At 41.2% G+C, this 26,494-nt stretch overlaps 2 protein-coding genes across 2 annotated transcripts in view; both read right to left on the bottom strand.

Annotated features, from left to right (window-relative positions):
• Positions 1-349: 349 nt before the first annotated feature.
• ucp1 (uncoupling protein 1) lies at positions 350-5,114 on the bottom strand (the record flags this gene model as incomplete). Its single annotated transcript, XM_080452248.1, has 6 exons — positions 350-735; positions 1,141-1,321; positions 2,685-2,786; positions 3,559-3,756; positions 4,484-4,688; positions 4,989-5,114. The coding sequence occupies 6 exons, from the start codon at positions 5,112-5,114 to the stop codon at positions 621-623; spliced, it is 927 nt and encodes a 308-aa protein (XP_080308374.1). The 3' UTR covers positions 350-620.
• A 6,610-nt stretch (positions 5,115-11,724) lies between these two features.
• Positions 11,725-26,494, bottom strand: part of tbc1d9 (TBC1 domain family, member 9 (with GRAM domain)) — a 33,388-nt gene continuing 18,618 nt past the window's right edge. The window contains 13 exon segments of the mRNA XM_080450029.1: positions 11,725-13,710; positions 15,588-15,691; positions 15,817-15,885; positions 15,997-16,083; positions 17,212-17,277; positions 17,688-17,794; positions 17,796-17,920; positions 18,926-18,994; positions 19,511-19,609; positions 20,112-20,241; positions 21,168-21,453; positions 23,180-23,297; positions 23,914-24,128. Of these exon segments, the coding sequence (XP_080306155.1) occupies positions 12,874-13,710; positions 15,588-15,691; positions 15,817-15,885; positions 15,997-16,083; positions 17,212-17,277; positions 17,688-17,794; positions 17,796-17,920; positions 18,926-18,994; positions 19,511-19,609; positions 20,112-20,241; positions 21,168-21,453; positions 23,180-23,297; positions 23,914-24,128 (2,312 nt within the window). The 3' untranslated portion in view covers positions 11,725-12,873.

Below are 26,494 nucleotides of genomic sequence, written 5' to 3'. Positions count from 1 at the left end.
TTATTGGGAGGATTTCATACACCAGAATATAATCCAAAAAGGGCCCAACATCTTTCCAGATACAAGGTTTCTGCCCGACAGTGACGATTACTTTCCACAGTGTTGTATTTAGCTTATAGCCAACTAACCAGTAGCCAACTAATGGTAGCCTGTCTGTTATTCCTTTTTGAACAAAGGCATTTAAATGTGGTGTAGTGATTAGTATTTTTTAAATCCCGGATACAAGCAGCCGGAATGAGTTTTTTCAGACGGGTGGCTGGCGTCTCCCTTAGGGATCGATAGGGTGAGAAGTCCAGTGACCCGGGAGAGACTGAGTAGAACCATTGCTCTTTATGTGGAAAGATGCTTGCTGAGTGTCTCCCTGGGAAGGTCCTTTGATCACGTCCCAGTGGGAGGAGGCCCCGGGGCAGACCAAGGATCCATCCTGGCTTTAGAACGCCTCTGGATCCCAGCATGAAGTGGCTAATGTTGCCCGGGAAAGGGAAGTCTGGAGCTCTCTGCTAGAACTTTTGCGCCTACGATCCGGCTCCAGATAAGCAGTTGAAGATGGATGGATGGAATTTAAATGTTTTTAGGCTAAAATGTGTCCGGTCAAGCAGACTTTAGCTGAAACAGGAGCATCAATTGGTATCCTCAAGCCTCTTTTTTGTGACCATCATCGCCCTCTTGATCTGCTCAAATGACACGAACATCACTACATTCCAAGACCCCAGCCTCAGAAATGACGGCACAAATCTACACATGACAGGGACAACAAACACACAAGTCTGTTGGTCAGAGGTTCACATTTTGCACCTGTTAACTGTGGAACCAGAATGGTGCTATAATCTTGCCTTACAGAGTGAATAGTGGAAGAAGTACTCAGATTTGTTTTACTTAGTAGAAGTAGCAATACCACAATGTAATATATATATATATTCCATACAAGTAAAAGCCCTGTATTCAACGTATTTACTTGAATAAAAGTACAAAAGTGTTGGCATCAAAATCTACATGAGGTACCAAAAGTAAAAGTAGGCTACGTACTCTGTATGCAGAATTTGCTTTTTATGATTTATAATTTTTATGAAGAAATGAGAACATTTACAGCACAATGCCCAAAGATGTGGGTATTGAGGGTATTTGGGAATGACAATTTACCCTTTGTAGAAAGCTGTTGGCCCCTCTTTGGTCAACATGGTCCATGAACAGTTGATGGCGCTGCGGTACTGGCCGGGTGGGGAGTTCATGTAGCGCGTCTTCACCACGTCAACCGGAGAAGCAATCACTGTGGTCACAAAGCCAGCACCGAACGCAGATAGGAAATGACACGGCAGATTGTCTACAGAGAGAGAATTTAAAGAGAAGTTATTTATTGTCCTTATTTTCTTTATCAACAAATTGAAAAGTAGGCGAGCCATACATTTAACTCATGTAGTGCAAAGTGGGTGGAAAAAGTACTCCATTTCTTTTTACTTAAGTAAAAGTATCAATACTGCAATGTAGAAATACTCCATTACAAGTAAAAGTCCGGAATTCTAAATTCACTTGAGTAAAAGTACAAAAGTATTGGCACCAACATGTACTTATCTTTTGAAAATAGCTATCTACAAGCTCACAAGAGCTTGTAGATCGGCTATTTTCAAATGGCCGAAATATAGGGCTGAAAATGGTAAAGTATGTTTTGTAAAATTGTAATAATAATCTAAATCTACAAAGTAACTAAAGTTTTCAAATAATTGTAGTGTATATCTATTATATATCTATATATTATATTATATTATAAAAGTATAATATTTGCCTCTGAGATGTAGTGGAGTAGAAGTGAAAGTACTGAACATTTGAAATATACCAGTAAAGTAAAAATACCTCAAAACTGTACTTAAGTACAGTACTTGAGTCTTGAGTAAATGTACTTATTTACTTTACACCACTGCAATAGAGCCGCATACTTTTAACTTATGTAGTGCGTGGCATAAAAGCTGAATCACACAATGTAAAATTATTAATTAATTTGGGGTCTTTGTTCTCAGCCGAGCTATACAGCAAAGCAATGTAGATATCATTATGTAACCATGATCTGATGGGGCAATACTTTCTCTTGAAGATAGGCCTAAATGTTTATTAACTATTTCCAGTACTACTGTACTACTGTACTGTACAAGGCTGCCTTCTGTTATCAGCTCAGAGGATTCAATAGTCAAAAGAACAAGAGGGTGTGTAGCATGACAAGAGGGTGTGTAGCATGTGGACCAATCAGATGTCTCACTCAGGGTTGCCAACCGCCCCTTGAAATAAGGAATCGTCCCTTATTTGGAAACTAAAAGACTGTATCGCTTATTGAACTGATAAGGGACACACTTTGTTCCTTATTTTTGGGGATCAATCAATGACACACATCTTACAAGTTCAAACAGCTCATATACATACACGTGTACTATAATACAGGGTGTTAATATAATAAATGAATACATACAACTGTACATATAGTGAGATTTTATCTTTATCTGGGAAATGAAAAATAAGAGACACCTTTAAATTTCAGGTAGCTGGCAAACCTACTGTGTGTGTGTGTGTGTGTGTGTGTGTGTGTGTGTGTGTGTGTGTGTGTGTGTGTGTGTGTGTGTGTGTGTATGTGTGTGTGTGTGTGTGTGTGTGTGTGTGTGTGTGTGTGTGTGTGTGTGTGTGTGTGTGTGTGCACTAACCAGACAGAAGTTTGTATTTCAGGATGGCCTCCTTGATGAGGTCGTAGGTGACCAGTTCTGTGCAGTTGACCAGGGCATTTCTTGTGATGTTGGGTAGTGTGCCTGGAGAAGCAATATGGCATAAAAGGCCGATCATTCTACATGTGATATAGTATACTACTGCCTCTGTAGTCACCTACTGTAACAATCACTAAGCATTCCACTGCTGCAATTAATACTAAACCAGTACTATGTGGGATTATTGATGTGCTTCACTATAGCTGAATCTCTCTTTTCCCCCCCTTGTGTACACAAATGCTGAGAGGGAGAGTCCACTTTCGTAGCAACGAAAGTGGAGAGATAACAGGAGAGATCACATTTAATGCAGAGATGGGGGTCTTACCACCAAAAACAATTATCCATAAAGGACATGGCACCAGTAGAAAATAGTCCCTTTCTCTTTTTTCTCCACTTTTGATTGTTCACTGCCCTACAAAGCAATAGAGTAAAAACTGTGTGAGTAGGGTATCTCCTGTCCTGCCATGTATCATTGAATCACAACTGGATGGTATACAGTGTATTTAGGTTTTTAGTGCATTTGAAACAAATAGTTCATAAAACAGGGAAAAAGGTTCCATAGTATGACCTCCTAAGTAGATTTTCTATGGCTGATTTTGAACATTTGAATACATAACATTTTCAATGCGGGAAAATGAAGTCCTTGACCTTTACTGATGTCCTTATCCAGAGTGACAAAGAACAAGTGAGCAGGCAAAGGTTTCACTGGCTCATGTACATTGCAAAATGAAATACACGTTGACACTAACTACATCCTATATCCAGTCATGTGCTGCCTCTCCAGTGTTCTGTGTGACCTCTGGGGCCTGCAGTATACCTTTCCAAAGCCCACGCATGCCCTCGTTCTGGAAGATGTGTTTGTAGGCCTGCATGGTTCCGGTGTAACGCCGGGCCACTCCATCCAGGTTCATTTGGGCCTGGAATCGAACCTTCACCACATCAGTGGGCTGGGCGAATGACACTGCCATGGCTCCCGTGGTGCAACCGGCCAGGATACGTATCGGTATGCTTGCGTCTTTGGAAGTGGGAACATCATTAGTTTGAGTCCCTCATGTCATGACACTATGAAGTTTCTTTGCATGAATATAATCATTTATAACAAAACCTAAAAACTGGTTTCATGCAATGTTCTCCACTATGTTAAAATCTATTTTCTTAGACGTTTCTTAGGTGTCGATTACAGTGGGAAAATCATTTCTATCCTACGCTCCAATATTCTGACGTACAGAATCTCCATTAATTGTGAACAGATTCAGACTCTTATCAACACTTAGCAGGTAATCATCACACAGTGAAAAAGAAAAAACATTACTAACAACCTATTTACCTGATATCCAAACATTCACATGGTTCAAGTAGTACGAATGTGTTGTAAATGCACAGTAAAGGAATAATTTGCTTTGTTTTCAGATCACACAGACAGAGGTTCAGCAAGGACAGCAGAATGAATGGTAAAAAGAAGAGGAAGAAAACTTAAATAAGGTAATCCTAATCATAAATGATAAGGTCCCTTGCATAAATAAGAAATAGCAACATTGTGTGAGTCTGTTTTTTAAATAAAATAAAACTGAAATTGTACTAATTAGAACCCCAAACATAAAACACTGTGGCACTTTTCTGTCATCAAACATGAGTCATGAGGACCGGATTATGTCCGGATAATGGAAATTCAGCACAACAAAATGATCTTGAATGTTTTTATCTTATATCCTCCATCCCTAATGGTAACTGTTGTCACTTACTGTCTTTGCCACCAGTGTAGAAATTCTTGACGTTGTCATAAAGGCCGATTCTGATGGAGGCGAAGCACGTTTGTCTCTGTAGCCCAGCAACCAGACCATTATAGACAGACCTGGGGCCCTCCGTTCTTATCATGGTACTAATTGTCCCAAACACCCCTCTGTAGCGGATGTTTTTGGCCGCCTCCATACTTTTCTCTCCCTGAATCTGGAGGAAGTAAAGAGATGATCAGTATTAGACAGAGACAGTCCAGAAGTAGAGATTGAAATTATACAACCTTTGTAGTGGATGACAGCATCACAGTACTCTGTGACAACTGTATTGTCAGCTTGCCATTACCAAGTACAATAATTAGTCAAGGGCAATAGGGAAATATCATTCATTTTTGTCAGTATGATAAAAAAAAGAGGTGTTTATAAAAACTCTACTTGTATTAAAGTACTAGAGATGGATAAACAAATATCCTTCCTAAGGTGTCTTTGGTACTGAGCAGATAATGTAGCCTACCTGCAGTCTGACTTTGGCTGTGTCCAGAGGGAAGGTGACCAGGTCCGCTATGCAGGCAGCTGCCGCAGCACTCGCCATCTTCACCCCCAGAGGAGGGGGCACATCTAACGGCTTAAATCCCACCATGGTTCCCTCTTACTAGTAGGGGGACATGCACATTCATACATACAGCATATGGGGTTAGGGTTGTTACAAAAAATACATCATATACAACTTTGCTTATAAAACAGTCAGAAATCAAAAGCTAGTATTAGGTGTCAAAAGCTAGTATTACTTCAATAATCGTCTCGAATTAGTTTTATTATACTGTAGTTTCAGTCTAACAACTACTGTATCCATCTCCCCATCAAAGTTCAGATTGCTATGTCATAAAACAATAAAACAGAAACCCACTTACACTTAAAAAGTTTCTCTTAAAAGGTGTTAAATCCTTTAAGTCCTTCCTTGTTCGTTACTGGGAGGATTTCGTACACCAGAACATAATCCAAAAAGGGCCCAACATCTTTCCAATCTGTATTTATATATCCTGTCTAGCTCACCTTTTTATGACATACTCAGAGAGGCGGTGCTGTGTACAAGACCTGTACAAAATCAAAGTCCACTTCTGTTAGAAAGTCAATGTTCAGTTTACCCCACAGTGCAGTGCACTACAAACTTGTTCTATTTTGTTACATCAAGCTGCTGACGAAGGCTCTGATGAAAGCTCTTTTCTTTCATCAGAGTACACCCACTGAATGCTAGTGTGGCCCAAGTTGTTACTCCAATCCAACCCTTGATGCCAATAGGGGTGGACACTCACAAGGCCACTGAGCTGGTACACTCGCAACTAAGGAGGGAATGAGACGAAGTTCACTTGTTTTACATGTATACAAAAAAACTGCTATCTTTCTTGAGCAGAGTGAAAAGGCTGGTTTCAGACTGTAACCTGATTGTCTCAGAATAAAATATTTGATAATATGTTATAATGTCCAAAAAGTATTTCTAATTATTCAAAAAAGAAAAAAAGAAATCCCCACATTTTCACAATTACAAAGTGGCATTTAGGCATGAATAAAGAATGTCCCTTGTGCTCAATAATGAAGTAATTATTTACTGCAGGGGTCTTCAACAGGGGGTCCTCAGGGTTAATACAGGGGGGTCGCCAAATCTCTGTGTGATATGATAATTATCTTTACATTAACCACTTAGCATCTCTTTTCTGAGGAGAACTTTAGCCAAAAATAGCAGATCTACAAGCCCACAACGCCGTTGAGAACGTAAGAGAACGTAGAAGAAGAAGAGGCGTATTAGAACCCATTTATCGCTTCAGTTTTATAGTTACAATTCCAATTTTGACTGCTCTTTTTTGTTTTTATTTTATCACTTCCAATTTTATGTGTTTATCATGTATCCTGTATTAGCTCTTTCCCCTGATTGGACGTAATTGGTATCCAAAACTGATAATGATCCGTTACTGACCACACTCAGTAACACTCTATAGCGGGGGTTTTCAACTGATTGTGAACCAGGGACCACCACCCTGACTAAGAATCAACCTGGGGACCACTGTTGTGTTGGGTGGGGATATGAGCTAAGATTAGTGCTTTGGTAACACTTGCTATGCATGTGTCCCATGTCTATACATCTTCTCAACCAATGGTCCACGGACTACACGGACACGTGATTATATTATTCCTAATAATGATGACTCAATCAGGCAAATCCGGTACACTTCTCCCTTTTCTGGACCTCCGACTTCCCAGTAACTGACAACATTTACATGTCATCAGAGGTCACCAGGTATATGCACTGTTCCGTGGAACAAGAAAAAAAAAAACATTTTGAAAACATGGTCAGGGACCACATGCAATACCTTCACGGACCACAAGTGGTCCATGGACCACATGTTGAAAACCCCTGCTCTATAGCAATGATTACCATGAGAATATAGAACTACATAACATTTATTAAAACAAATCACTGATCACTGTAAATAAATTACCTGTGATTACTTCCCATTGTGCCCAACCATTACAAATTAAAAAACTGACTTATGTTATGATACATGTACTGTTGATGTAGAACTAGCTAAAATCCCAAATAAGACAGTTTAAAAGTGAGCCTGCAAATGTATAAATGCTGGGAGGGAGAGTCCATTTCTTATACTAGGCCAGATATAGATATAAGGATAATAGTATCTGATAAGTGACAACATTTTATTGGTTGTCAATTACAAAGCATATCTGAGTGTCTTGCAACACGTGAGCGGGTAGGGGTTCAGTGTCTTGCAACATGTAAGCGGGTAGGGGGTTCAGTGTCTTGCAACATGTAAGCGAATAAGGGTTCAGTGTCTTGCAACATGTAAGCGGGTAGGGGTTCAGTGTCTTGCAACATGTAAGCGGGTAGGGGTTCAGTGTCTTGCAACATGTAAGCGGGTATGGGTTCAGTCAGTGGTGTGTTCTAGATTTTTTTGGAGGGTATACTATGATTATTCCCTGCCTCCCACACGCACGGCATGCGCACATGCGCGCGTCTATAATGAATTAAATGTAAAAAAATTGCACCAGCGCGTGTGTGGCCCACAAGCAAAATGCTTTGTACTTATTTTCTAGTGTTTCTGATGTTAATCACCTGAACTCAACCACTTCCGAGCTGCTTTAAGCCTTAGATGCATTTTCAATGCAAAGCAAGGATTATTACCATGTAAGAGCGCAAGGATTGTTATAAATAGATGCTAATTTGGCTTATCAGATATAATAGCAGTGTTAACAGCAAGCATTCATGTATCTATTACAGAATAGTATTAACTTGGCATTGAAGACACAAACAAGCCGGGGCTGCAGCGAAACTCTTAAACAGATCGCTTTGAAAGAACTGCTTCTTTTTTGGCGGTGGTCGTGGTCCCATCTTCGTTTCCAAGTGTCAGGAGCAGACTGAACTAAAACCAACATTCCATTGCCTTTTATGCTGTGCTATGACGCGCATACACGAATACTAATGAAGTACTCTAATCACTGCCTGATTAGAGTACTTCATTAGTATTCGCGTCGTTGAGTGTAACATGTAAGCGGGTAGGGGGTTCAGTGTCTTGCAACATGTAAGCGGGTAGGGGTTCAGTGTCTTGCAACATGTAAGCGGGTAGGGGGTTCAGTGTCTTGCAACATGTAAGCGGGTATGGGTTCAGTGTCTTGCAACATGTAAGCGGGTAGGGTTCAGTGTCTTGCAGCATGTAAGCAGGTGGGGTTCAGTGTCTTGCAACATGTAAGCGGGTAGGGGTTCAGTGTCTTGCAACATGTAAGCGGGTATGGGTTCAGTGTCTTGCAACATGTAAGCGGATAGGGGTTCAAGTGTCTTGCAACATGTAAGCGGGTAGGGGTTCAGTGTCTTGTAACATGTAAGCGAATAGGGGTTCAGTTTCTTGCAACATGTAAGCGGGTAGGGGTTCAGTGTCTTGCAACATGTAAGCGGGTATGGGTTCAGTGTCTTGCAACATGTAAGCGGATAGGGGTTCAGTGTCTTGCAACATGTAAGCGGGTAGGGGTTCAGTGTCTTGCAACATGTAAGCGAATAGGGGTTCAGTTTCTTGCAACATGTAAGCGGGTAGGGGTTCAGTTTCTTGCAACATGTAAGCGGGTAGGGGTTCATTGTCTAGCAATATGTGAGTGAGTGGGTAAGGGTTCAGATGGTATATTGCAATATGTGACCAGGCAGGGGTTCAGTATCATGAGTAGAATGAACAGTACATATGACCGTAGCAGGGGTCAAACTGGTGACCTTTGTCTTCATGCAAAAGTAGCTACAATCTACTGTAGTTCTTTTCACCGGTTTGCACCAAAAAGTATAAATAAATTTAACTAAACTGATGTCTGTTAATGCAGGGCTATTAATTCAACAAGTTGACACAAACACCCTAATTAAGGCATATACACAAAATACCCTAAGATATGTATGTGCACTGTGTGCTTGCATAAACAAGAGACTGTTTTACGTCATTAACATCGAAATGGAAACGGGTAAAAAAAACTAATAAGCGTAAAAAATGGACAGAGGGAAAAACATTGGTCAACAGAGCTATGACGCGAATACGTGTCTGAAGTTCATTCAGGAGCAGATAAGAAGCCTTGCATCACAGAGTTACTTTCACTTAGCAGCTCAGCTGTAAGAACCATTGCCCCCATTTCGTAACATTGCTTCCCAATCCTACGCCAGTGCTGAGCAGCACAGATATCACTAACCGGAGTCGTTAAAGAGGGATTTCCTGAGTGCTACAAATGGATAAATTAACACTGAGCATTTTACTGTGTAACGTAGAGGAAGTGCATGGAAACTATGACTGCTAGTACAGATGGCTACAGTATATTCATCAGAGGCCCATTCCACTGTAGTTTCTCAAAGGGGAGGAAGTGCAGATGAATAGACACAAATAAAAGCAACCATGAGGCAAATATTGATACAAATGACCATATTAGCTGACAAATCTTAGAAAAGGGGGGTGGAGGGGCAGATGGCTGATCTTTCACAGGTTGAAATTATAGGGAAAGTGAAAAAGAGAATTTTAGTACAAATGGCTGCACAAATGATATAAACTAAAGTAGATCACAGTTATAGACTATAATATATAATAAACTAGAAAATGTGCTCCTCGGAGCACAAGTCTCCGCCAGCAGACCCGTGCTATTTTAATAGCACGGGTCGTCTTGGTAGAACGGGTCGTCTTGGTAGAATGCGCGTGGTTTTTGGTGTTCTGCAGGGGCGACTGAATATGTAGTGTCTGCATCTAAAAAATGTTCTTCTTGAAGCAATGTGTCATATGGGAGTCCTCGTAATTGACTGGTTTGTTCAAATGCTTGTCTATCTTCTTCATCTTCATTGTCTTGAACAGTTTCAGCAGTTGATTGGTGTGTTTGATCTATGACAGTTTTCTCTAGTGCTACATAATGTATTTGATCAATGTGGCCAATTGTTACAGTATTAAGATTTCGGCCTTGTTGTGGGATCAATTCAACTCTATAGTCCTCTTCTGTGTTACTGTTGTAGATGAGTATGCTTTCTTAGCTTTGGCCTTCTGCGCCTTTGCTTGACCAATGTTAGGTGTTCTCAGAGACACACACACACGCACGGACGGACGGGTGATTTGTACTGGAAGGTACTGTTCCAATCAAGACTGATTGATCCTGTCTTACCTCACTTCAAAAACATAAATGGCTTTTTGAAGTGACACACCTATTTATAGGATTTTATTTCGTCATGCGTCTCGCTAGCCAATCAAAAGCATTGGTGACAACATATTGTCACGTGTCACGTGAAGTTTGACCAATGTTAGCTTGGCTAGGGGGGAGGGGAACACACAGCGGGACGAAGCGAAAACATACTCTCCGCCTCCGGCGGAGACAATAACAATCATAGAAAGAAACACTTTGTTGTCTTACTATTCCAATCAGTTACATCAACTACAATCCAGGAGTGTGTATTTGTGCACCATCCCTCAGGCACAAATACGAAATGTTTTTGTGTACCCATCCTTCAAGCTTCATTTGATCATATTATGAACTTTGACCCTCAGATAAGATGCATGCTATGACCTGTGGAGGAAGGAGAAGGAGAGGTCAATTCATGAAATCACAATAGACTGGTCAAAACAAATGACATCAACACTCAAACCTGTTTCTGACCATTTAGGTTGCAGCTGGTGTTTCTGATTAACCTTTTAAAAATAGCAAAAACAGAATAGCAAAAACAGCCCATCAACAAGCTAACAACCCGCCACAATGCGTCATGAAGTGGCCTTGTAAATTGGCTGTCTTTACCATTTTTTTTTAAAAAGTCCTGAATTATAACTTTTTTCGACCCCATGTTGAAAGTGGTTAATGATTGCTTACCACGATATCTCAGGGGGTTGCACTGAATTGTACGTTTCTAGAACTGGGCAGAATCATCGGACAGTCAGCTGTGATTGGTCAACCTCAGCCACATCCCCAGATGTTTGGCCCATGAGAGGCCAGGGCACAGAGATAGAGACAGAATGAGGAGAGAAAGGGAGACATAGATAGTGGGAGAGAAAGTAGAACTTTGTAATGATCAGTTCTGCATGGCTGCCACTAGGAGTGCAACAATACCAGACACACGCATGCATGCATTCAGCTGCCGAGTGCCGACAGAAAACCTCACCTTCGAATACTGTGAACTGGCACTGCGAAAAGGTGAAAATCAATATTCACACATATTTCAACATACTTTTTAAGCAGGTGGTAAGTCATGGTAAATGCACCTGCCACTAGAAGTAAATGTGCAACATCAATTTTGCTTTTGATCAGCATTATGCTTATGATACGTGACTAGCATAGAAAAATGTATGTACAAAAACCAAAAGATTTCTAAGAATGCAGACACTCATGAGAGACTTCTTGTCCCTCCATTAGTTATACAGGTAATAATCCTGTGGCTTAGACATTTACCCTATTATACTTTGTTGTCCGGGGTCCCTCAGGGGTCATTCCTTGGTGGCCTCCTTTTTCCCTCCACCAAATCGCAATGAGACACATTGTGAGCTTGTAAATTGGCTATTTTCACTGAATGTTTGCCCATTGTGACATTCCCAGAATAGGGAGGGCTAGGGTTCAAATGGTTAATCTTACTGCATGTTACAGGGGATATAAATTCTATTCCAATTTTCACCACCAGATGGCACTCAGAGTTTAATACTGCTAATTCACACCATGAAAAAAATGCTTTGAGACAGTGCTATCATGTAGCATAGAATCAATCCTACTATACTTTTAATTAGCTAAAGTAGTACAGGATGCTTCAGAATTATGAGCATGTACAACTGGACACTTAAACACACAATACAGGAACAACATAAAAACAGCAGTGTAAAAATGTATAAATAAAAAAAGGGTAAAAACATGTTTAAAAACAAAAACAAATAAGGGGGGGGAGCCACCTTTTGGAGTGCAGTCAACATCTATAGTGTGGCACAAGGCAAGCGGGATACAGTACATATTAGTGGAACTCCTGTGTTGTAAACATTTCTTTTCCATACAATTAAAGAAAGTGCAGGTGCTGGTTAAAGCAATATTTGTCTTTAGTATCATTTTTTCACTTTGATTTCTTGGCATGTATACCTCCATATGAGCTCCTGAAATGCCAATAATATCTGGCCAGGGTAGCCTCTATTACTTTGAAACACTTCAGTGGATCAGCTTTTTGTATAATCAGTTAGGATCAGCAGGATGTTAAAATCAGGAACTCGTGTGACGGTATAGGCTACTGTGTACTTTTAACCACGGCAAAATATCACTTTAAGAAGAGATGTCAGGTTTGAAAATTCATTGTGGTCGTCCACTGAACTTTCACAGCATCATTCAGATGTCTGTATTGTCATCTAATGAGTGTGACAGGCAAAAATGAACAGTGAACAAAACCTTAATGGCCAAAAAAAATTAAACATTAGTTGACGTTTTGCAATGTTAGCACTGATTGTGAGCAGACTAATTAAAATCCCAGTTTAGAAGTGTACTGGACTCAGTGGACATTTACTTCTACATACATAGCCTAAGTGTACACAAGATTACAATATTAACGTTATCAAGTACGACTAGCTCGGCTACAATATGTACACCAAGATTTAAATTAGAGCAAAATCCATAGTCTTTTCCTGCTTCCCTCACGGCTGGATAGAATCCACAAGTTAATAATATCAGTCTTTCTACGTCTGGAAAAATACGCTTCCAAGAGTTTTTCATTCACATTCATACGGGTATCATACACATAAACTTTATAGATTTAATTTCCCCAAAGGCCTCCTCTAGAACTGATTGGGACGTTTTCACACCAACAACAGATTGATTGATTCACGTTTCCAACTGGTAACGGTGCAGAAATGGAAGCAGTCTTGTCCGAGCCCTCAACCGGACAGAGAAATCTCATAGTCACTAGTGGACAGCAGGGGGCGCCCTACCTTCCTAACGTTTTTGGCATTTGTTATGCGGGCTCCAATCATCACAGGCTTTTCAAAGTACTGCACCAGGGCATGCTCCGTGAGCACAGATGCGAGGAACTGCTCAAAGGTTATGGCCCAGTCCTTGTCGATGCTGGTGCTGTGCGGCAGCCCGGGTCTCTCGTTGGGTCCGCCTCTACCGTGAGGCCTGCCGCCAGAGCCTGTTTCACCGGCATGGGGTCCGAGCCCGCTGCGCACCAGCACAGTGTCCTCGGCGATGTCCTCGCACTGCAGTTTGTCGTCCAGCTCGTGGGATCCGGCGCTGAGCACCGAGTAGGATGACATGGACGTGTCGTCCTTGGTCTCGTCATCTGAGATGAGCATGGCTGACGACGTCCCCGTGTCCTTCAAAGACGAGTCCTCCAGCTTGATGTCTTGCATGGTGGGGGTGGCGGGTAGCTGCTCGCATCCTCCGTCTGCCACGTTCCCCGCACTGCCGCCGATAGGCATTGGCTTGCTCTCCTCCACGCCCTCAGGGAGGTAGCGGTCTCCCTGGATGCTCTGCGGGAACATTTCAGTCTCCTGGGTGAGAATGGAACCCATGGCATCGCTCATGTCAAGCTGGTCCAGGTTGCCCTCGTGGTCATGGTGGTCCTTGCCGACGGAGCTGCAGAACAGCTTGCCCACCTCACCCATCTCCAGCAGCAGGCTGGTGACAGTGGCTGTGGCGTGGTACAGCTGCTGCTCAGCCATGTCCTCGCTGAACATGCTGTACAGCGTCTTGCACAGCTCGATGAACTGGCTCTGAGGGAGAGACGAAAGGTTCACTTTATGACACACAGAAGGGGAGCTCAACCACGCATTATAAGCAGCAGGAAAATACAGAGTAGTAGTAGAAGAATTAAATAAAAAATATTTTAAATTAATAATAAATTAAGTTAATTATCTTTCCTTTAAAAAAATTAAACATGTTTAAATCTATTTTCAAGTGTGCCCTGCTTCATACTAAAGCATTTACGCACATTTACATCTGGGAGCTGCTCAGTACAACCACAGTTTTATATTTTTGGCCATTGAGCAGTTTTTCTGGAGCAGTTTTGGGGTTAGGTGACTCGCTCAAGGGCAGTTTTACTGTTTGTTGTCATTCCCATTTCAAGATGGATTATGTTAGTGCTAATGCGTTTTTCCTGTTAAGGTAGCCTACATATACGCTGCTATATCATACAGTATAACATTCTATTTAATATTCTATGTTTGCCATGCTACAAAAATGACTGTTTGTCAAATGGTACAATAAATCTTTGATTAAGGAATATAACATGCATTTAGCATTCTGCATTATCTATATTTCATTTTCATGTTATAGATAGACCTTTATAGATGGGTTTCCTGTTTGTAAACATAGAGGATGATGCGCGCGCAGTGGCGGGATGAGCCTGTAGAGGGCGCTATTACCCGCAGCATCTCTGGCCACTGTACATTCAGAAAATAAATGGTCTTCACCAGGTTTAATGAAAGTAGATTAAATGATGCAGTTTGTAATATCTTCTTTACTCAATAAAAATGATTTGTCGAAAGTTGGATCTGTTTGTATATAATAGCAGCATTATGCCTATTATGCCTATAATAGCAGCATTATGCCTATCTAAATCCCGAAAATAACGAGAGAGTGAATGGCGCTTCCGGTTCGTTCTCCCCCGCGCATGCGCAGATCGCGCACTCTGCTCTGTGATGACGTCGCGCGGAAACCCATCTATTGATTCAGAGGGAAATTCAGGTTCTCAGGAAAATCACCTATTATCAATTAATCAATGATCGTTTGATTAGGTTAATAACTAACAACGAATGAATGGAATTCATTAAAATTTGCATTCATACTAGCTAGCGAATAATGTATTGATAAAAAATAGGGGAAAAACACTCAAAGATTTAGATATAATTATTAAAGGTATCATGACATTCATTTTCACTTTTTTTATTTTCAATGTTTTATTTGGGGTTTTATGACCTCAATTACACCCAAAAAACCTGAACACTGAACATTCAGTGGATTTTCTGTGGTCTGGGGTTTTCTGAATAATTAGGCTGAAAAGTAATCTGAGCTTGGCCCTTCGACAGTGAGGTCACAGTCGATTAATCCCGCCCACTCTCCTCCTCGCCCCTCCCCTCCCCTATCCTTTCCTTTGGGGGGGGCGGAGCAGAGGCGATGATTGACAGGCAAAATCCCTCACCAGCGACACCCGCAGGCAAAGATTTCTTTTTTCATTGCAGTTGAAAAGGCTTTAGAAATGTGAGAGAAAAACACCTGCCATGGATCACTGGAATGGAATTTTCACTTAAAACTTTTTGTACACTTTTGAAGGACCAGGACAAAGACTTTAAATGTGGTGTAAAAGTGAATGTCATTAAACCTTTAAAAACAAAAACATTGATTTCAGCAGGTGAGATTAACCACTCAAACCCTACCCAGGGTCCCCCAGGGATCTATACTTCCTCCCCTTCCCCCTCTACACCAAAGTTCTTCACCGAAAATAGCCAATCTACAAGCTCACACCGCATTGCAACACAATGCACTATGAGCTTGTACATTTGCCATCTTCGCAGAATGTTGGCATATTATGCCATGCTCAGAAAAGGGACGTTATACTGTATGACAGACTAGTACAGCAAACACGGCTTACCTGGTTCAATCTCGGGAGGTCTTTTGAGTTTTCTAGTTTAGGCTTGGTCTCTTGGTTCCACAGTTTGAGATAATGGCGGTAATCAGGGGTGTGCAGTTTTTTCACTGTAACATGTAAACAGGACATGGTATTCACAATGGGTGTTACACAATTAATTATAATTTAATGTAATTAAGACATCTGTTGTCTGCTTGTTTTTGTAATGTCTCTGTTTGAAGACCTTTCTCACCTTTTTCATTCTTAAATGTAACTCTGACAAAGCCATCATCCTTCTCATTTTTGCACTTAGGGTCATGACCTGTGGACAAAAGGGAAGATTGACAGGTAGCCCAGACAAGATAAACAAACAATCACAAACTTGTTTGTTTTCCCATTGAGCTGAACATATTGTGTTTCATGGCATCTTTACCATTAGAGGTTTCTGGGGTGATGTCTTCAAAGAAGTACTGGGTTGCCTCAAAGGCAGAGTCGGGCTCCTCGTGTTCATGGCTGACCTCTGGTAGAACAGAGCATGGAAAACAGTAATTATTTTTATGATCATTTTCAGGAGTTTCAGCGTTCTACTGGACAACACAGTGAAGAATGATGCGAGATGTGACTGTTAAGTGTGTTCAGAATGTGTTTGGCTGTGTGCCTGTGTGGTAACTTAAGCATGCTAACCGGCTAACCTTCCAAACGCCCTGGAGACTATCAGAGGACTATCAAAACCTTAATGGAGAGGAAGCCACAAGAGTGTGTTTGATTGAGAGCTACATTTGAGGCAAACTGTGTTCATTGGAAGCGTATTCAATGTCGTGTGAGCATGTGTGGCGTGCATGCGTGTGTGTGCATTTCACAGGATATGGTGCTGACTACGGAAATTCTGAAGTGGAAGTGCTGTGGAAGTCCATTTGCTCAGTTAAGCGAGTCAGCGACTCATTTCTCTCTCTCTCTCTCTCTCTCAGATAAACCTCTTTCTCTGCTGTGACGGTGCTTTAGCAAGTACGTCATTATCCTGTCATGCTTTCTGTGCCTGTAAGTAAGTAAATTTGTATAGCACTTTTCACAGAGAGAACTCACAAAGTGCTTTACATACAACAGAAATAAAAACAATAAAAACAAAATATTCACAGACGCTGCAGCTCTTAGTCCACGAGGAAGGGCATTCCAGAGTCTAAGCGCTACAGACTGAAAGGCTCCGTCACCTTTGGTGATTAACCTGGTACAAGTAATGACCAATCGACCCTGGTCAGCTGACCACAGGGTCCTGCTGGGCACATATGGTTTTTGCAGGTCAGTTAGATATTCAGGTGCCTGACCATGCAGAGCTCTAAAGGTGAGCACCAGGACCCAATAAAATAACAGGAAGCCAGTGCAAAGAGGCTCTGCCTATGTCTGTCTCTCAGTCTGCATCTCTACCAAGGTCTCCCTCTCTCTCCTCCTGACTAACCCCTCCCCACCATGCATACACATGTGGCGCACACACACACACACACACACACACACACACACACACACACACACACACACACACACACACACACACACACACACACACACACACACACACACACACACACACACACACACACACACACACACACACACACACACACACACACACACATGTGTTACATGCACTCACCAGGTAACACATGCATCTTGTACAGCAGCTTCAGTTTCTCAGTCAGGTCTCCATGGTACAGAACACCTAGGAAAAACGCAGACACTCTGTAAGGACGGGATGTTTTTGCAAAGATATGTAAAATACATCTTCATATATATACAGTAGACATTACATTTAAAATGTTCATACTGTAGCCATTTTGCTCTAATGACTGTATGTCATATGATGTCAATAAAACAGTTCTTGGTCCACATTTCAAGGACATATAGACATATATGATAAATACTTCACTGTATGTACAAACACATACACACATGCATGTGCCCACACACACACACACTTTAACATGCAACTTCACAAATATATGCACACACCCCAAAGCACAATCGTCAGTGTTCATTTCACTTTGAGACTGCGAAAATGGACCTGTAAGTGTAATGTCAAAAACTCTTGCCGATTTTAGTGCACACCCACAGTCCTTTGGAACCACTCACCCAGGCCGTTGATGAACTCGCGGAAGTTGATGAGGCCATCTCCGTTGTGGTCCAGGAGACGGAAGAAGTGCAGGGCCAGTGGATCAGAGTGGGCCCCGTTGGCCCAGGAGGACGAACAGGCCCTTGAACTGCTCCAGGTCAATACGGTACTGTTCCAAGTATGGCAAGCTTGGGTCATGGCGCTCTGTGGGGTTGCTGCTGCCGCCCCAGTAACAGCTGGTCAGGTGTTCAGCCTAGAGAGAGAGAGAGAGAGAGAGAGAGAGAGAGAGAGAGAGAGAGAGAGAGAGAGAGAGAGAGAGAGAGAGAGAGAGAGAGAGAGAGAGAGAGAGAGAGAGAGAGAGAGAGAGAGAGAGAGAGAGAGAGAGAGAGAGAGAGAGAGAGAGAGAGAGAGAGAGAGAGAGGAGAGAGAGAGAGAGAGAGAGAGATGTGATGAACCATCTGAACTGAGTTGACTGGGAACATTTGTTTCATTAGTTTTTTGTAAAAGTGGAGTCGAATTGCAATCTTATGCAATCTTATGCATCTTACTTGCAACGTGATTCTACCTAGCTAGCTGCAGACTGAACAAAGGGGAGAATTTCAAATGTGGACCACTGTGAAAAAGCACACAATCTTGGCAGAACAAATTAACATTATCCCCATGTACACAGCATCAGCATTGTGACCGTGGAATTAGGGGAAACTATTTCACGCTCCAGTGATCATTATCATCATAAGCACACAATCATCAATACTGTGTCAAATTAATTTCCAGTGTGGTCGTACACATCTGTGCAATGAGAACAGTGTTAGATTTACAGCCCATAATTATTCTTAGTTCCTGTAAGCAGTGGTGGAAGAAGTATTCAGATTTTTCACTTCAGTAGCAGTACTGTATTCAAATGTTTACTTGAGTAAAAGTACAAAAGTATTGGCATCAAAATATACTTAGTACCAAAAGTAAAAGTACTAATTATGAATAGCCTATTAAAAATCTATCAAAATATGTCAAACCTTTTCAAAAATAGCCGATGAGCTTGTTGGATTCATTATAATTCTTTTGTGAATAGTCCAAGAAAAATCTAATTATTCATTATTAGATAACTCATATGAATAGATAACTCATATGAATGAATAAAATATAGGAAGGTAGAAATAACCCTACTCCAGCTGCACAATCAAAAACGTTGAATTCAAACAAAAAAAAAAAAGTTTAACAGTTCACACAAGAAAGACTAAGATTTGTGTGGAACCCTCACCTTGAAGAGGACATATAGCTCCTCCAGTTCATCGATGCTGAAAGCAGTCTCTGTTACAATAGTTCTGACCTGAGACACAAAAACATCACAATATAAGATCATGTAAGAATTGAAAGGGGGCACATTGGAAAATGTGTTCTTTAACTAGACACGAAAGGTTAGATATACTTTAGGGTTAAAGTGATTTAACTGATGTTGATGCTATATTCATTATTTTTTTCTGGAACCCCCTCAAGGACCCCTGGGGGTCCTTGGACCCCACTGAACTACAAAACAGCCTTCATGTACCAACCACATGACAGTCATTACAAGTAGTAAAAGCTCAAGCAGCAAAACCAAGACGACTTCAAAGTTTATATTCCGCCCTGACAAGAGTATGGCTCGTACAGATGTGGAAACGACACTACATGTTTGCTGTTTGATAGTTAATCTAAGGCCTTGTCATCATGACCCGTAGCCTAATTAGCCTTTACATGAAGGCAAAAAGCAGGTCTTGTGCATTTTCACAAAGGATTGCCGTCAGTCTGCATTTATGCGAGATGAGAAAATGTCACATGTCACATGCCAGTGAGATGGGGTGTTTACCACGTTGCGTTTGATCGTATCCTCAATGGTCTGGATCACCTTCAGTCTCTGTTTGAAACGCATCTGTTCGATCACATCTGCACGGATAGATCCAAATTTCTGACAGACAAATAGAGTGAGAAGGAGACGTGAGAAAAGTAGTTTGATGCTGTCACTTTGAAAGTTATCTGTCAGTGGGAACAGTCAAAAAACAAGCAAGACCAAAACATGTGTAGATTATGTGTGTTTGGCACACAGAGACACCAATAGTTATACAATCATCAGGACTACGATACATCTGCATAGAGAAGAAGTTGAGTACACACTATGTTAGTACTTTTATTGGCAACATTTTGATCTGAGTTGGATCAGGTCAGAAACTGGACACATACAGTACACATAAACACACACACACACACACACACACACACACACACACACACACACACACACACACACACACACACACACACACACACACACACACACACACACACACACACACACACACACACACACACACACACACACACACACACACACACACACACACACACACAGGAGATATTGTATTGACTTACATTCATTCCATATCCCTTACCCTAACCATAATTTAACTTACATCGTAGGAGCTGCGGACCAGTTTAAAGATGTCCACCTCAGGATGTGGTTCTCCGTTATCAGTCAGGAGGGAGTGGAGGTGGGGGATGGGAGGCAGGGTGCTGTCCTTATTGGTCACACTGTCCAAGTACCTACAATACAACAACCAAGGAACATACCACATGAATAATACAGTTTCCACACATCATATCCTCAGAATGTTAGAAAAAAATGAACAGCATATGCTCAGTTTAAATAAAGATAAGATACAAATAAAAATGAAAGATCTCCTCTTACATGTGATGTGACCCTTTTCACAGCAGACGTTTTGACGCGTCACAGAATGGTAAACTCAGCTGAAGGTAATATGAGTCATTCTGTTTGTTTTGTTTTTTAACACATTAGAGGCTGCATTCAGCAAATCATTTGTTTCTGAGTGCAGCGTATGTTTTTGCTTTCAATGGGAGTGCCCCGTATATTTATGCGGACAGCTCCTGTACAGTTAACTTCATGTATTTGTTGATGACATGTTTAAATGTGTTAATATTCTATGCTAATGAATTGAACACATAGGACCACAATGGAAACAAGTCCCCAGGACTTTTTTGAGTAATAATTTTAGCCTAAAAGTCTCTGTGCTGTTTAATAAAGTATTCAAATCAATAAATAAATAGCTTTACCTTTTACCCATCTATGACACATCAAAATGTCTGCTTAGAAAGGGGTTTTCAATTTGAAAACAGAATGCTGTGTGTATTAAGTTGACTGAGTTTTTATCTATAGTAAAAACATGTCTTGTGATCCCCAGGTTGAAGTACCGCTAACAGTACAATCAGGCCAACCGTGATATGAAGCCAGATTTAGGTCACCACCAGAGGGAGACTGTCACTAAGACTTGTCATAAGAGGCTAGTGGGATTAGGTTGAGATATTCTGGTCATATGGTTTTGGAGTTCATTTAATACCTATGTAAGGGAAAATTACGGACCACTTTGAGAACCAATGACCGTCCTAAACGACCTAAACCATCAATGTTATGTCATCCTTTCCCCCCTGTCCCGTCCTCCCCTCCTCCTCACCTGCCCAGTACGGTCATGGCCTCTCCGTCGTCTTTGCAGCCCAGCAGCTGGTGGATGTTGGCGTGGAGCACGGACAGAGCGAGCTGGAAGATGACCTTGATGCCCTCGTAAAAGAAGCAGTCCACCACCACCACGGCGCTCTCGAAGGGCATCACGGACAGGAAGAGGGTGAGGAACCAGGACAGAGAGATGGTGGAGATCACGCCCAGGTCCTGCATGCAGTCGTACAGCTGGGGGACGTACTCCCTGGCCAACTCCTCGAACACCCCCTGGTCCACCAGCGCTCCTATACGGCGGACAGGCCATCAATAGAGAGAGATGGGACGCAGGTTAGTACAGCCATTCCCAACCTGTGGTGGGCCGTGACGGTATTGCAAGTGGGGCCCCAAATAATTGGAAAACACTAAGCTTTAACCCATTAAGACCTTCTAAATCTACGAATGCCTTCTAAATCAGTAGTTCTCAAACTTAGTTTTTAATGTTTTTATGGATGATTTATCTGCACAATTGAATGCCTGTAAAACAGGGTGTATCATTGGTGACTGTATCATCAACCAACTCATGTTTGCAGATGACTTGGTGGTCCTATGTCCAAGTAGTGCTGGTCTCCAGCAGTTACTAAGAGTGTGCTCACAGTATGGAATAGATTTTGATATCAAGTACAACGCAAAAAAAGAGCATAACTCTGATCGTGAGAAGTAAGGAAGACAGTAAGCTGGTATTTCCTGACTTCTATCTGTCTGGTATGACACTGAAAGAGTGCAAGGAGACCAAATATCTACGTCATCTTATAACAAATGACCTATCTGATGACAGAGATATTTTTAGACAGCGCCGTAAACTATATGCCCAAGCCAACATGCTTGTTCGCAAATTCAATTTCTGCTCAGTTCCAGTGAAAATCTCACTTTTTAAAGTTTACTGTACTCCGTTATACACTGCCCACCAGTGGCGACACTACAAAAAGGGCAGTCTGCAAAAAATTACAGTGGCCTATAACGACTAATGAGGCTACTGCTCAAAGCCCCAAGATGCTGTAGTGCCAGTCAAATGTTTGTAGAAATAAATGTACCCACTTGCCCTGCTGTATTACGAAACCTGATGTATAGATGTATGTACAGGTTAACAGACTCTGTGAACAGCATCATTGTATCACTCTCTAATCCTGCCAAGAGCTCGGTTAGGCTGTCATCTAAGCTATGGAGACACTGGCGCTCTAGCCTGTATGTGCAGAAATAAGGCTGAAATTCCTGCCTTGTTTGTATATGCCTTGTTGATTTATTGTTTTGTTTTTGTTTTGTTTTGATATGTTTTATGTGTTCTTCACTATGGACCCCCCTGTGTGTGTCTTGAATAAAGTTTGAATTGAATTGAATTAGCAGATGTACAAGCTGTGAGCTTGTATATCTGCTATTTTCTAATAGCCAACAATAAAATCTAAAATGACACAGATGCTTTCCTGGTTTTAATGCGTTAATAATAAAATAATATAACATTCATATTTTTTTAAATGTATGTACGATGTACTGTAAGATAGGTGGGCTGTGATATTTTTTCAATTGAGCCGTGATCAAGAAAGGGTTGAGAACCACTGGGTTAGTACTGTATATAGTTGCTGTCGGGCGGAAACGTGATATATGTCCAGAACGGTTACTTTTCAAGAAATGGAAAAAAATAACCTGTGTTCCAATGGGTCCAATGTAGTCAGTATTTAGTCACCAGCTCTTGTTAATACTTTTCCTTGGTTTATTTATAAAACCAACAAACAGACAGACTTTCTGTCTGTTTGTTTTCGTGACACTGTCATGCAACAAAGTTTAAAATAGGGCATCAATTTATGAAAAATCATAAAAACAAGAGGCAAATATGGAGAGGCAGGGTTTTTGGCCTACAGCAACAACATGAAAAAAAGGAGAAAACAAATTACTCATCTGAGCATGTGAGGTATAAAAAACATGCCCAAAGTCATTTTTAGAGAAAACAACATCTCATCAACACGCACACGCACTGACCTACAACTCTGGTGTTATAGTAGTCAGGCAGCATTCTCTCACAGAGTGCCACCAACAGCCAGAAAGCCTCCTCTTCTTTGGCGTAGAGCAACAGCACTGATGTGACGATATTCATAGCCTGGTGAGAAGATGCACAGCGTTAAGACAATGGTACATACATAGTGTTAGCAATGTTGGCTAAATGTGTGTTGTTTTGGATGCAGAATATCCATTTTCCTTTTGTTTACTTGCAGAGTTTTCAAAACACTACAGCTATTATTATTTGCACGGTAATCTTTCAAGGCAGATTTAAACATTTCTAAGAAAATCTATCAGCCCCATCGGTGGATATTTGGATAGAAGCTCTCCTAGGTGGCAGGCCCTAGATTCAAGATTCAAGAGATTCAAGATTCATAGAAGAAGAAAGATGAAAATGTACATTTGCAAGGGGTGCAGCCAAGCCTGGTTTCCTGTTATTCAGGAATTGAAACAAACTTGCCTCAAACTTGAGTTTTTTTTTTAATGTGAATTGCGTGTGTATCCTATGTGCATATTTTCTGTCTTTTGTTGCATGTGTGCATGTGTCAGTCACTATTCTATCTGTCAAGTGTGAGTGTGTGTGAGTGTGTGTGTGTGTGTGTGTGTGTGTGTGTGGCCTTTGTGCATATTCTTTTGTCTTTTGTTGCATGTGCATGTGTTAGACAGTATTTATCTGTGGCGTGTGTGTGTGTGCGCGTGCGTTTGTGTTCGTGTACCTGACAGTAGCCTATGTTGGGGTTCCTGAAGGCGTATGCAGTAAGCACCCTGCGGAGGGCAGCGATGCCCATCTCGTTCTGGAAGGCCGGGTGCTCAGGCAGAGAGCGATGGAGGTCCCTCTCGATCTCCTCGGTTGCCAGGTTGTACTTGCCCATCGACTTTTCCACCAGGTCCTCGTAGTAACCTGGATGGGTGGCCATCTCATTGATCGCCCCTTAGGAAACACAAACATACAGTCTCTTTCAGCACATTGGTTTTTCTTTTATTGTGTTGGTGGAATGGTTTGTTATATTGTTTTTAGAGACACTTTTGTTCAGCATTTTATTTTTAAATTTATTTTATGAAACATTCATTCTCTTTACTAAAATTTGTGCATATCCCTCTGGCTGCTTCAGTTTATACTGAACGTAAAAGAGCATTTCACCTGTAACAATACATCTGACCCACAACTGGCTCACAGAACTCTGCAGGGGGTACACAGTAAAATCCTCAGTGTTAATTCATCCATTTGTACCTCAGAGAATGTACAAGTGTAAGCAACGGGACCCTTTGGTTACATTTGTACACTCTCAGAGTTAAATGAACACTGAGGATTTAACTGTGTTAAGTGTTCTCCTGAGAGCAGGGCTACAGACGTCTGTGAACATCTCTCTTGGACAATGATTAAAAGAGCTGCTGGAACAAGCACAGAGGCCTGTTCAACCGGTCCCTGACATTCCACCCACCACACCTTTTCCCAGACTCTTTTCCCCAGAGGGACTTGTACAACGAGCCTCAGTACCTTGATCGCAAGCTTTAAACCTGCCCAGGCGGTACAAACGCACAGAGACATAATACAACATTAGGGATGTGCATGACTGACCAAAATAAAAGTTGATTATTCTATTGCTATTTATAACGATTATTGGATCACAATTATTATGTTTAGGTCACAAATTCACAATAACAGCATTGGCCTATCAACTGTTTTTCAGAAATAAACAAAGACAGTAGCATGTGCAACTTTTACATTATTGTAATGAAACCATTGAGAAAACAAAACTTCAACAGTGAATGTATTCTGGTATCCTCATGAATAATTATGTTGTATAGCCTATACCCTACTAGCCTTGTACATTAGGCTAACTTGACTATGCTAGTGCAGAACAGAAATAAATGATACTAGGCATACTCTAAAATGTAGTTACTATGGGCAGGCTTTGGATGACAGTACAGCCTTTGCAAATAAATAAATAAAAAAGATTATTATATATTTTTTATAATAAATGTTTTACCTAAAAAACGATTTGAATAAACTATTTTCTGACTCATCTCTATACGATATTCATTCCTGGAGAAGATTCAGAGTGGATGTTTCAAGCCTTTCACTTGTTTCATATTTCATGTTCGAATGCATGCTTGAACGAGGTATACTGTACGCTCTCACTTGAGGACGCTAGGGTTCATGTGGTTAAGGTGAAACCCCCTGCGTCTATGGCGACCGCGGCTCGTATCACTCTAGGGTGGGCGGGAGGGGCCGTTTACTGTATGACACGTCCCTGCTCAGGTGGTGGTTAGTACAGTATTACAGGAAGAATAAAAAACTCATAAGGGTACCTGGCTAAATCAGGTTAGATGACTTAAAACTGTAAGAGATAAACACTGCCCGAAAGTGCTGTGACACAACGCACGTAAACAGGAAGAAGAGAGGGTTTCAATAAACCAACTAAATCTGTTTAGTACATTGCTGCAGAATTAAAGCATTTTATCTTCATATTTGATATGTCGCACAGAAGTAGTGAAAATAGCGAGTTAAAGTGAAAAGTGGTTAAGTCTGTTGGTGGGTTTTATAAATATTGAACTAATGAAAAGCTTGTGACTAAACAATAACTACATTGGATCCATTGACACACAATAAAAAATGGTTTTGTACATACAAGGTTTCCATCCGACTGAAAGATATACGCTATGGCCTCTATGTGTATATTGTGTGTGTGTATATATTGTGTGTGCGCGTGTGCATGTGTGCTCTTAACACGACAGGAATTGCACATCCCCATCTCTGGCTGTTTCTGGGTGTAGCTACTTTGAGTCTCTCGAGCTTTGGAGTTTCCTGATTTCTCAGGGTTTTTATTTATTGATTTGAACTGCACTGATTAATTTCATTTACCTTCCTTGCTGCTGTTATCTCATCTCATGACTCTGTTTTAAAGGGACAACCCAGAATGGTGAGGGAGTGACAACAAAAGGCAAGGATGGTTCTGTGATTATAATGTAATTTCAACATCTTTGACATGTATGCTGCATGTAAGCTGTTGACATGGACAGTATAAACTAGATCTTATAAATAACAAGTTTACTCCAATGTTGATCCATTTAAGCCACTGCTTTAATCCCATTAAAGGCCTTATTCCAGTGTATTAACCTACTGTATGGAGGACTGCAGTAGCAATGCTGAATAGATACTTACAAATAATCTGTTTAATACATCATATAATGCAATTACAAGGGTGCAACAGAATTGGCGGAAACAAAAAAGATAGTTTCAATGTATTGTTCATAGTATAATGAATTTAGGAGTTACTTCCCCATAGATTAATA

This window comes from Gymnoscopelus braueri, assembly GCF_963280865.1.
Source record: "Gymnoscopelus braueri genome assembly, chromosome: 2".
Taxonomy (NCBI): Eukaryota; Metazoa; Chordata; class Actinopteri; order Myctophiformes; family Myctophidae; genus Gymnoscopelus; species Gymnoscopelus braueri.
This window is presented reverse-complemented; position numbering and strand designations above follow the sequence as displayed.